Genomic DNA, 12,500 nt, shown 5'->3' with positions numbered 1-12,500 from the left:
CCCCCTTCTTCTCCACCTCCCCCACCACCACCATCTTCCCCGGCAGCTGCTGCACCTCCTCGGACTTCCCTCCCGCCCCCCCCTCCTCCTCCTCCTCGCCCTCCCCCTCCATCTTGACCGCCGCAGCAGGCGTCTGGGTCTGGGCCGCCTGGGCGACCACCTCGGCCGCGCTGGCCTGGGCGTAGGCCCCCACGCTGGCGTGGCTGAGTCCGTGCGCCTTCTTCAGGTGCTTCTCCAGCGTGGCGTAGACGGTGAAGGGCACGCCGCACAGCTGGCACAGGAAGGGAGCCCTGGCTCCGGCACCCCCTCGCGCCCCCCCGCCGACGCCCCCTCCTCCGTGGGTCTTCATGTGGCGCGTGAGCTTGGAGCTCTGGGCGCAGGCGTAGCTGCAGAGGCCGCAGCGGTAGGGCCGCTCGCCCGTGTGGCTGCGTCGGTGCACCGTCAGGTTGCTGCTGTTGCGGAACTGCTTGCCGCAGAACTCGCACGCCTCCTCTTTCTTCTTCTTCGTCGGCGGCGTCGTTGTCGGCCGCATCAACCCCCCACCTACAACGCCACCTCCGCCGTTGTTGTTGTTGTTGTTGTTGTTGTGGTGGTTCGTCCCACTGTGTCCTCCTCCTCCTCCTCCTCCTCTCCTGCGTTCGTTCCCCCTCTGCCACTCCTCCACCGCCGCCACCTCGTTGCCGCCGTCGACGCCCGGGTGGTGGTGGTGGTGATGGTGGGGCCACTCCATCTCTCCATCCCTCTCGCTCTCCCACTCTCCTCCTCCTCCTCCTCCTCCCCCCCGCCGCCCTCCTCCTCCCCCTCCCTCCGGCGGCGCCCTCTCGTCTCCCCCCCCCGGCCGCTTGGGGGTGCAGCAGCCGCTGGCGATGCCGCTCTCCCCGCTGCCCCCCGTCTCCCCGCTCTCCAGGGAGCCCTCCGAGGGGCTGGCGCAAGGGGAGGCGTGTTGGGGGTCCCCGCCCCCTAACCCCCCCTGCACCCCCCCCCCCTCCTCCTCCTCTTCCTCTTCCTCTTCCCCCACCGCAGCCGCCATCCCCTCCACCCCCTGCGGCCGGAACAGCCTCAGCAGGCTGCCGCCCCCGGGACCCCCCCCCCCTCCCTGGGCGGAGGAGGACAGCAGGATGAGGCCCTGGCCGGGGCCCAGGGAGAGGTGCTTGGGCAGGGAGAGGTCCAGCTCGGCTCCCCTGGTCCCCTGGTCCTTCTCCTCCCCTCCTCCTCCTCCTCCCACCACCAACCCTGACCCCTGGACTAAAAACCTCCCCCTCCCGCCCCCTTCATTCTCCTCCTCCTCCACCACCCCCAGCACGCCCTCATAGCCGCCCCCTGCTCCTCCTCCTCCTCCCACCCCTCCTCCCACCCCTCCTCCTGCCCCCCCCCCAGCCCCCCCGGTCTCTCTGCGGTGGGTCCTCATGTGGCGGGCTAGCTGGCCACTCTGGGCGAAGGCCTCGTCACACAGGCCGCAGCGGTAGGGCCTCTGGCACGCGTGGGTCCGCCGGTGGGCCGAGAGGCTGCGGAGGGACTGGAAGCCCTGGCCGCACAGCTCGCAGGGGTACCCCCCCACTCCCTGGGGGAAGGAGGGGGGACAGGAGGCGGCCGTGGCTGGGGGGGAGGGCGACAGGGAGGGGGGGAGGGCGAGGTGAGGCGGGGGCGGGGGGGGGGTGGCGCTGCCCTCGGCCAGCTCCCGCAGACGCAGGGAGAAGTTGAGGGCCTGCAGGTCCCGCGCCGAGAGGGCGGGGCCGGTGGAGGTGGCGTGGGGCTGGCGGGGGCGGGGGAGGATCAGGGAGGAGGGGGGGAAGAAGGCGGTGGCCAGGGTGCGGCTCAGGTGACGGGGGTCCAGGGTGGCGGCTGTGGCGGAGTAGGAGGAGGAGACGGGCTTGGGCCGCTGGTTGTCACGGCGGCGGCGACCCCCCCCTTCTACTCCTCCGCCTCTGTACGCCTCCTCCTCCTCTACCTCCGCCTCCTCCTCCTCCTGCTCCTCCTGGTAGATGCTGAAGGAGTGTGTGTGCTGGGCATGCTTCAGGAGGGTCCAGGCGGAGGGCAGCACGGCGTCACACAGCTGGCAGGTGAAGCAGGACGGCTCCTCGGACGCTGGAGGGACACACAGACGGACGGTGAGCCGGAGGGGACAATACTGACTGGTTTAACACATTCACGGGTTTACAGTGGAAGTGTATGAGAGATAGACGGGCGGGTGATAAAACGAGGTGACAGGTGGTAATGGCTGTTATGATCAAATAACCACGGTTCACTTTGTGATGACTGTGATTTTTTTCGCGTCCTGTCCCCGTTAAACCTGCAGTCTGATAAAGGCAACAGAGACAGGACACACACACATGCAAGATACACATATACACACCAGGGTTTCCGTTAGAAAAAATTGCCGCCGGACATCGTGTCCGGGAAGATTTCGATTTACCGGACAAACGTGATATATTCCGGTCATCATATTAAAATATATATATATATTTTTTTTTTTATCAAAATCATATTTTTTTTTCTCCAAATCTAATATAGCTGTTTGTCGCGGTGATTACTGTTGTGTAGCGGCCTATATTTGCCATTTAATGTCTATTTCTCATCCGATACGATTAGATGCGAGCTATATAATATATGATAACATGATTCGCATGCGCGCTATGCCATTATGTCCAGCGCTGAACGGGCGCCTCACTGGGAACTGAACAGACAGCATCGATCAATGAACGGACTCCACATTACGTTAACTGAAGTTTGTTAAATTGTTTGGGATTAATGTGAGTTTTCTATTTTCTCTTTCCAGTTTTACCCTTTTTTTATCAATAAAACAACGTCATTTCTATAACCAGGTCTCGCTGGTTGGGAAGGCATTTCGTTTAGCTGCCTGTCAAATCATACTTAATCGGACTCGGGAGTATGACAATGAGGAGAACATAACTGTTTATTGAGAAACAATAGGCAGGCTGGGATACGTATATAAAGAAATACCACAATGTCTAGATGTATAACATTTTATTGAACAGTGCAAGCATGTAGGCTTCTGGCGTGACATCGTACCCCTAACGTTCTTAGGGCTTGTTTGAAAAGCTTAGACTGAAAGTTAGTGCCCTGGTCAGATTGTATAACAAGAGGAAGACCGAATGTGGAAAAAAACGTTGTTAACGCTTTCACCACTGAGCTGGCTGATATGTTATGCAACGGAACAGCTTCGGGAAAACGAGTAGCAGCGCACATAATAGTGAGCAAATACTGACTTCCACTTTTAGTCCTAGGCAAAGGTCCAACACAATCAATTATTACACGTTCAAATGGCTCCCCTATAGCAGGAATGGGATGCAATGGTGCGGGTGGAATGGATTGATTAGGCTTACCCGCCATCTGACAAGTATGGCAACAGCGGCAGTGCTTGGCAACATCCGCCTTCAGTCCGGGCCAAAAGAAATGTTTCAATATCAGCTGATAAGTTTTAGTTATACCTAAATGTCCTGACCACTGGCTCTCATGTGCTACAGATAACACCTGTTGTCTATAACCCACAGGCACAACCACTTGTTTTACAGTATTCCACTCACAACCATTTGCATTAGGAGGAGACCATTTACGCATTAATATCCCATCGTTAAGGAAATAAACTACGTTGCCCCCTATTTCAGATTCCTCACTAGCTGCATGTAAAAAACATTTGTTTAATGACTGATCAGCTACTTGAGCGACACGCAATCGCTCGCCGGTTACAGGCAGAGATAGGCTGTCAGCGGATGGTATGGTAGGACTCGGGGAGGATGGTAACTCTACCACTTTCTCCCTGGGAGAAGCTGAAACAATCGGGTTCTCATCCCTTTCAGAAAAGGCTTGCATAATCACACTCTCACAGAGAGAAACATCGCTATCCTCCTCTCTGCCTCGACTCGATTGTGCACGAGTTATAGCGTACACCGGAAACAACCGCTGTTTCGCATAGGCAGCCTACACATTAGGAGTCATCATCATGCCGGTGTCAAATCATATCATAATAAAAGAAATACATAGCCTATATATTCGTCTTTTTTAAAATAGAAGGAATCAGAATGTGAACTTTAGCGAATTGTATTCAAATTGTGCTTAGAGGGAATTATTTTCACCGGACATTTATGTCCGACGAGTTTTCAATTTGTCGGACTTCAACAAATTTTACCGGACAAAGACCGGTAATTACCGGTTAACGGAAACCCTGATACACACACACACACACACAGAGAAAGAGAGAGACAGGACACACACATATGCAAGATACACATACACACACAAAGAGAGAGAGAGAGAGAGAGAGAGAGAGAGAGAGAGAGAGAGAGAGAGAGAGAGAGAGAGAGAGAGAGAGAGAGAGAGAGAGAGAGAGAGAGAGAGAGAGAGAGAGAGAGAGAGAGAGAGAGAGAGGACACACACATTTAAAAAACGATGTGTGGTCTTGTAGCAGCTTTTGTGTCCAGTGTGCTGTCAGGGTTGTGTTTGGTGTTTATCTGGTAGTAATAAAGCCCTCCTAGGCATAACTGACTTAGAAAGGGAACTGTGTTTACATTTATAGACAATGAGAGTTTCCAAATCAACTGCTTGTGTGCTTCAGCTGTCTCCAAGAAATACAACTAAAATAACACTCATTCAGGTTACTAGAGACTGTCTCTTTGAATAAGAAGTTTTTTTGAACTTTGTTAAGCCTCATACAGTTTATGAGGAAAGAAATATGGAATATTGAGAGATATATATCTCATGTTCACCCAAATGTCAGGAAATATTGAGATATTTGACATTTTAAGCCATATCGCCCAGCCCTAATATGAAAGTGAATAACTGATTTCAACTGTATCAACTCTATTTCAACTGTATGAACTCTATTTCAACAGGATGAAAGAACTGAGTACAGGAGGATGACATCAGACAGACAGAAGAAAGGAGAGGACAGAGGATGATTGAGACAGAAGCAATCAAGTGAGAGACAGAAAAAGAGAAGAGAGAGAGAGAGACACACACACACACGGTGATAGAGACCGAAGCAAGTAAGAGACAGGAGAGAGAGAGACACTGTAAGAGGGACAAGCAAAAAAGGGAAAGAGGGAGAGAGAGAGACAGAGAGAGAGAGACAGAGAGATAGAGAGCCAGAGAGAGAGAGCCAGAGAGAGAGACATAGAGAGAGAGAGACAGAGACAGAGAGAGAGAGACAGACAGAGAGAGAAAGAGAGAGTGAGAGAGACAGAGAGAGAGAGAGAGACAGAGACAGAGAGAGAGACAGAGAGAGAGAGAGACAGAGACAGAGAGAGAGACAGAGAGAGAGAGAGAGGGAGAGAGACAGAGAGAGAGACAGAGAGAGACAGAGAGAGAGACAGAGATTGATAGGGCCACTGGAGGAGACGGTAGCGGCGGGGAAACAGAGACCCAGCAGAGGAGAGGGTAGAGGAGTACATCTGGAGATATTTTTAAATGCGGTTAGCTTTGTCTCCTCACCAAGAGCCATTCTCCAATTAAGCTGCAAATTGCTAATTAGCGGAACGGAGAAAACGAAGGCTTTATGCAAATCAGGGACTGACTCAGCCCGTCTGACAAATGAGGCCTTTCTGCATAAATCAAAATTGGAAAGAAGATCCCCAAATTGAGGGGGAAAACAGTTTTTTTTGTGTGTGTGTGTGAGAGAGGGAGAGAGAGGTTCAAAGCCGACTGGTATAAGCCTCTTTCATGTTTCCTGAAGTCAAAATCCGTCTGTACTTTACTGGAGGGGGGGAGGAGAAAGAAGATGAAAAAGAGAGCAAGGCTTTCTTTCTTTCTTTCTCTCCCTCCCTCCCTCCCTCTGTCTGTCTCTGCCTAGAAAGAAGAAGAGATGGGGGGGGGGAGAGGTGGTGGCCTGTAAGCTCGCCTGAAGACGGGAGTGAAGGAGAGAAGTTGTTTCCTAAAAAAGAAGGGGTGAATAAAGAAAGAAAGAAAGACAAAAAGAGGGAGAGAGAGAAGGCAACTTAAATATAGGGGGGGGGGAGATAACAACACTACAAGGATGTGTGTCTGGATGCTGGGTCTCCACGGAAATATGTCACCCTATTGGATCGCACTTCAGCCCCATCCTCCCCCCCCCCGCCCTCCCCCCCCGCCGCCCCCAAAACCCTCCAAAGCTCTCCCTGAGGGGGGGCTTTTGTCTCGAGGACCTGGAGTTGAAACACAATACCCAGCCCGGTTTCTCTTTCGCTCTCCCCCCCCTCCTCCTCTCTCTCTCTCTCTCTCTCTCTCTCACTCTCTCTCTCTCTCTCCTTTTTTTTGTAAGGATTCCCATTTGGCCCGGGGTAGCACTTGAATATTAAGCAGAGGCAATAACTACTAATTAAAAATGCAGATTGGCTGGGAGCACTAACGAGCAGCAGGCAGAGCCTCTCTCCCTGGGGAGGGAGGGGGGGGGAGGGGAGGGAGGGATTGAAAGAGGGCAAAGCGAGAGAGTGTGTTGAAGATGGAGAAGGGGGGAGAGGGGGTGGGATGGTGGGATGATGTTGAAGGTGGAGGAGAGGGGGGGATGGGGGGATGATGTTGAAGGTACAGGAGAGGGGGGATGGAGGGATGATATTGAAGGTGGAGGAGAGGGGGGGATGGAGGGATGATGTTGAAGGTGGAGGAGAGGGGGGATGATGTTGAAGGTGGAGGAAAGGGGGGGATGGAGGGATGATGTTGAAGGTGGAGGAGAGGGGGGGATGGAGGGATGATGTTGAAGGTGGAGGAGAGGGGGGGATGATGTTGAAGGTAGAGGAGAGGGGGGATGGAGGGATGATGTTGAAGGTGGAGGAGAGGGGGGATGATGTTGAAGGTGGAGGAAAGGGGGGGATGGAGGGATGATGTTGAAGGTGGAGGAGAGGGGGGGATGGAGGGATGATGTTGAAGGTGGAGGAGAGGGGGGGATGATGTTGAAGGTAGAGGAGAGGGGGGATGGAGGGATGATGTTGAAGGTGAAGGAGAGGGGGGATGGAGGGATGATGTTGAAGGTAGAGGAGAGGGGATGGAGGGATGATGTTGAAGGTGGAGGAAAGGGGGGGATGGAGGGATGATGTTGAAGGTGAAGGAGAGGGGGGATGGAGGGATGATGTTGAAGGTGGAGGAGAGGGGGGGATGGAGGGATGATGTTGAAGGTAGAGGAGAGGGGATGGGGGGATGATGTTGAAGGTGGAGGAGAGGTGGGGGGGATGGGGGGATGATGTTGAAGGTGGAGGAGAGGTGGGGGGGATGGAGGGATGATGTTGAAGATGAGAAAAAACAAACAAGGCAAATAAATTAAAAAGAAATGAGACAGACGCACACGGCCTGGTAGTCCATCACGTAATAGTACTCTCTCTCTCTCACACACACACACACGATAACTGCTCTTTCACATTGAGTCATCTCATCGACCTTCAAGAAGACGTGTGGAGTCTCTCTCTCCCTCTCTCTCTCTCTCTCTCTGACAGACCCATCCTAACGCCACACATGACACTATCAACTCTAACCCTAACTCTGAATCTAACCCTAACTCTAACTCTAACCCTAGCCCTAACTCTAACCCTAACCCTAACCCTAGCCCTAACTCTGACTTTAACCCTAGCCCTAACTCTGACTTTAACCCTAGCCCTAACTCTGACTTTAACCCTAGCCCTAACTCTGACTAACCCTAGCCCTAACTCTGACTCTAACCCTAACTCTAACTCTAACCCTAACTCTGACTCTAACCCTATCCCTAACTCTGACTCTAACCCTAGCCCTAACTCTATCCATAACCGCCCCACTACTACCAGAAACATCTTAACCCTCTCTGAAAACAATACCATAAAGAACAAGTTAAATAAATGACTACATAACATGGTAACATGGTACCAGACCAGAACAATGATCAGATGAACGTTTTTTTGTGTTTGTTTGTTTTTTTGCCCAAAAAAACTGCGTCCGCACACTCAAATCTGTGCAAAAAACGTTGTTAATTTTTTTTACACAGATATGAGTGTGCGGAATCGGATTATTTTTTTTTTTGCACTATTTTGATACTCTTCAGTTCCAGCACCCCAGCTAAGTCTGATCACGGATGAGCGGTGGTATTTTCAGTTCACAAAAAAATGTTTGTCAGTGCAGGATAGGCCCATCACATCGCCTGGCACCCCCCCCCCCCCCCCAGCGCGCCCCCCACGGACGCATCACACCACCGCCCTCCGCCCCCCCCCCCCCCCATCCCCCCCGGTCGCGGGCCTTTCTGGGGAGGCAGCACCTGCCCTGCCCTGGGTCTGTGCTGTCCCGGCCTGTGCTGGGTACGACGTGTGGTACTGAAACTTTAATTACAGCTCCTCTATGCTCTGCATCACTGAGATAGTGTGATGCTCCTGGCGAGAACACGCGGGGAGGCTGGTTGTGTAAGCCTGGGGCCACAGACTCACTAAGGGGGAGAAGGGGGGTGAGGGGAGTGAGAGAGAGAGACAGAGAGACAGAGACAGAGGGATAGGGAGAGTCAGAGAGAGTGTGTGTGAGAGACAGACACAGAGAGAGAGAGAGAAATGTGAAAAAGTGACAGAAAGTGAGAGTGAGAAACAAGGAGGTGTGGACAGACAGACACAGGGCTGTCTGTCCTGTGTGTAGCTCCCCTGAGCTACACACAGGAAGGACGTGCCAACGTGTGTGTGTGTACATGAGAGAAGAGTGTGTGTGTGTACATGAGAGAAGAGTGTGTGTGTGTGTACATGAGAGAAGAGTGTGTGTGTGTACATGAGAGAAGAGTGTGTGTACATGAGAGAAGAGTGTGTGTGTGTGTGTACATGAGAGAAGAGTGAGTGTAAATGTCTCTGTGTGTGTGTGTGTGTGTGTGTGTGTGTGTGTGTGTGTGTGTGTGTGCAGTGGCGCCGGCAGGATTAGATTTCATAGTACGCACAGAAACGTAGCAAAACTTTGCAGACTAACCTACAATATAGGTTGGATGGTTGTATCACCTATAACGCGCTCTACACAGAGCACAGCAACACAAACATTAACTATAATACATATGGACATGTATGTTGACACATGTAAGACAAGATCTTCCAAAATGTATTTTTTAATGGTGAGCAACCCTGGCAGAACCCCGTTTTCGCACGTTCTATTATTACCAGTGGGTGGACACCCTAGATTATGGTGACTGCGCACCCGAAAATCCATTGCTTGTAAATGTCTTTAGTGAGCCACACATCCTGAAATGTACATTTGCCAGGCATAGCTACAGCTGCTTGCTGCCGCTTAACCTGCACTGGAATGTTCTTGAGGCAAGTGCGTGGTGCGACTCAGATAGCGGGAGAAACATGCAGACAGCGTAACGTAGCATATTTACTAACATTACGTTAACAAGTTTAGATTGTATTCCCCTCTCTCTCCCTCTCTAAAACAAAAAACATTTTTCTCAAATTCACAAACTTTCAAGGACCCGTGGGAACCCTGCATTTTGATCATGATGATATTTTGATGATATCATATTATTTTCGAGGGCTTTAATGCTTTAATGATCAGAATGAGAGATGAATAGATATGGGGCTTTTTAATATTATTATTTGTATTATTATCATTGTTTAAGAAAAAGAAAGAAAATGGTTAAAAAACAACAACAAATGGAGCTCCTGAGATCAGAATGTTCAGAAAACATGCAGGATGACGTCATAATCATAACAGTCGAGAGGACATTTGACGTCACAATCAAATGTCCACTATAGAACCCCCGCGCCAGTTTATCAGGCCAGTTTAACTTCGGTATCAGAAGGAGCAAGACGTGTGACACAAGGTAAGCTTGCGGGACGCACCAAAAGTCGTGAAAATGCTGTGCAGTGACATCTGTTCACCCTACTAGACACTAACTTAGGCAGCTAGTTGAATGAAAATGATTTGAGCGCCAGAAATCAAGATCAAATGAGTCAGTGACAAGTCAAATCAAATCAAATGTATTTACAGTAGTGACAGTGACGTAAACACCAATCATTGGCCTTTATGTAATGTTTCAAACTAACGGGTTGAGTGATTGGCTGAACGCAACGTGAAAGAGTTGCGTTAAGCACGTTTATTACAGGAAAAAAAAAAAACTTTAATAAAATGTGTACGCACAGTGCGTACAGGATTCCGGCTGCCGGAGCCACTGTGTGTGTGTGTGTGTGTGTGTGTGTGTGTGTGTGTGTATACATGAGAGAAGAGTGTGTGTGAATGTCTCTGTGTGTGTGTGTGTGTGTGTGTGTGTGTGTGTGTGTGTGTGTATGTGTGTGTGTGTATGTGTGTGTGTATACATGAGAGAAGAGTGTGTGTGAATGTCTCTGTGTGTGTGTGTGTGTGTGTGTGTGTGTGTGTGCATGTGTGTGTGCATGTGTGTGTGTGTGTATACATGTGAGAAGAGTGTGTATGAATGTCTCTGTGTGTGTGTGTGTGTGTGTGTGTGTGTGTGTATACATGAGAAAAGAGTGTGTGTGAATGTCTCTGTGTGTGTGTGTGTGTGTGTGTGTGTATACATGAGAGCGAAGAGTGTGTGTGTGTAAGTAAGTGTCTGTCTGTGTGTGTGTTTGTGTGTGTGTTAGTCTGTCTGTGTCTGTGTCTGTGTCTGTGTCTGTGTGTGTGTGTGTGTGTGTGTGTGTGTGTGTGTGTGTGTGTGTCTTAAACCATACAATGGTGACAGAAATGATATCCAGTTACAACCTTTTGGAGACATAGTGATGAGCACTTGTTATCTTTTAAAACGATCATTTACTCTTTTTTTAATTTCTTTTTTTGTTAAGTTGTACCTTCTTCTTTTTCAAGACAAGCGAGCTAGCTGACCTTCGTTGATTTCGGCAACAATGAAAGTGTGGCACGGACTCACTGCTTTCTGCATTCAAATCAGTGTTGGATTCACTGAACATAGCCATCGACTGAGGAGGCAGCAGTTAACATCACTACTCCAGTCTGGCTTGAATTAGCGCAGGTGTTTTAATCAGAACAGCTTCTCACCGGCCTGGCTCCCCGCTGGTGGAACGAGCTTCAGTTCCCACCACTGTCAGGACTGTAGAGTCACTACTACCTATCTTCCACCGTAGACACCTCCATCTCTTCAGGCTACATCTTAACTAATCCCTCCTAAAGACCTCCTCATCCCCCTCTACCAGCCTGTACAGTTTCTCAAGACCGCCAACTTTGGATAATCCTGCACCTGGCTTCGTAGTAAAGCCTTCTGATCACCTGTGATCCAATCACAGCACCACGTTCTAGATGACAGAACCACATAATAGATCACAGGACCACATACTAGACCATAGAACCACGTTCTAGATCCCAGCACCATGTTCTAAATCATAGAACAACTCACTACATCATAGAACAATGTTCTAGATCACAGCACCATGTTCTAGATGACAGAACCATATACTAGACCACAGAACCACGTTCTAGATCACAGCACCATGTTCCAGAGTCTAGACCAGGGGTCGGCAACCTATGGCACGCGTGCCAGCAGTGGCACGCGACAGCTTAAACAGTGGCACGCAAGCAATAAGTGCGAGAATGGGAGAATGTTTTTATTTTATTTTATGTTGGCCGCGTTCGTAAATTCGCGCACACTGGGTTCAACGTCATAATGGGACCAAGTAATTTGATTGGACTAGAGTCTAGAGGCGGTCTCAGGGACGCTCCGGCGCTCTCAGGGCGAATTTACGAATGCAGCCCTAGTCTCTCTTCCACTCCACGAGAGCCGTATTTCTTGCGCCAATTTTCAAAGTAAAATTCTGAATTCGATTCGATACAAGTGTTACTGTTAAGCACACATAACAATATAATAATAATAATAATATATAATAAGAGTGGGGTTTTGTGTCCCAGAAAGACCGTGCTGTATGTGTCCTATGTCACGAGAATGTTGTTTGCCGAACTTCAAGCGTTAAACGGCATTAAGAGACCAAACATCAGAAGTCGTTCAAGGATGAAACAGACAAGGCCGAATCAATAAGACGTGCTGTGTCAAGGTATGGGAAGCAGGCCAGCACCTTTAAAGCATTTGCCACTGCTAAAAATCACGCAACTGAAGCAAGCTTTCGCATTGCTCATTGCATTGCGAAACGTGGAAAGCCATTCACTGATGGAGAATAATAGGAGGCTTTCCTCTGTAGCTCAGATGTTTTGTTTGAAGGCTTATCAAACAAAGACACAATAAAATCAAGAATAAAAGACATCCCAGTGTCAGCCAGAAGTGTGGAACGAAGAATAGGAGAAATGGCAGAAAACGTGAAAGCGCAGCAGACCGCTGGTTTGAAAGATGCGACGGTGTTTAGCCTCGCACTTGATGAGAGCGTAGATGTGAATGACATGCCATGTTAGTTAAAGTGACCAAGTACCACCCCCAGATAATGGAGTTGAGCAAAGGAAAACAGGGCCAGGGATCACATTGATTGTTAGGACTGTTTACATGGCTTTGCATACATAGCTCTTTGCAACCAAAAAAAAAAGTTTGTTGTGGTTGGAATAAAAGAATAAAATGTAAGTAACAACCACATAATTATATAAATATAAAGTATAATTCATACAAGTAAGACCCT

At 49.8% G+C, this 12,500-nt stretch overlaps 1 protein-coding gene across 1 annotated transcript in view; it reads right to left on the bottom strand.

Moving 5' to 3' along the window:
* The window catches only part of znf296 (zinc finger protein 296), a gene marked incomplete at both ends in the record, with an annotated part of 20,671 nt that overhangs the window by 1,939 nt on the left and 6,232 nt on the right, over positions 1 to 12,500 (bottom strand). The window contains 5 exons of the mRNA XM_080531635.1: positions 100 to 673; positions 818 to 931; positions 1,019 to 1,126; positions 1,367 to 1,889; positions 1,971 to 2,085. Of these exons, the coding sequence (XP_080387761.1) occupies positions 100 to 673; positions 818 to 931; positions 1,019 to 1,126; positions 1,367 to 1,889; positions 1,971 to 2,085 (1,434 nt within the window). The remainder of the gene's footprint in view (positions 1 to 99; positions 674 to 817; positions 932 to 1,018; positions 1,127 to 1,366; positions 1,890 to 1,970; positions 2,086 to 12,500) is intronic.

The sequence above is a fragment of the Nansenia antarctica genome (assembly GCF_963989245.1).
Source record: "Nansenia antarctica genome assembly, chromosome: 5".
Lineage (NCBI taxonomy): Eukaryota > Metazoa > Chordata > Actinopteri > Argentiniformes > Microstomatidae > Nansenia > Nansenia antarctica.
The sequence above is the reverse complement of the archived record's forward strand: the minus strand, read 5'-3'. Positions and strand labels throughout refer to the sequence as shown.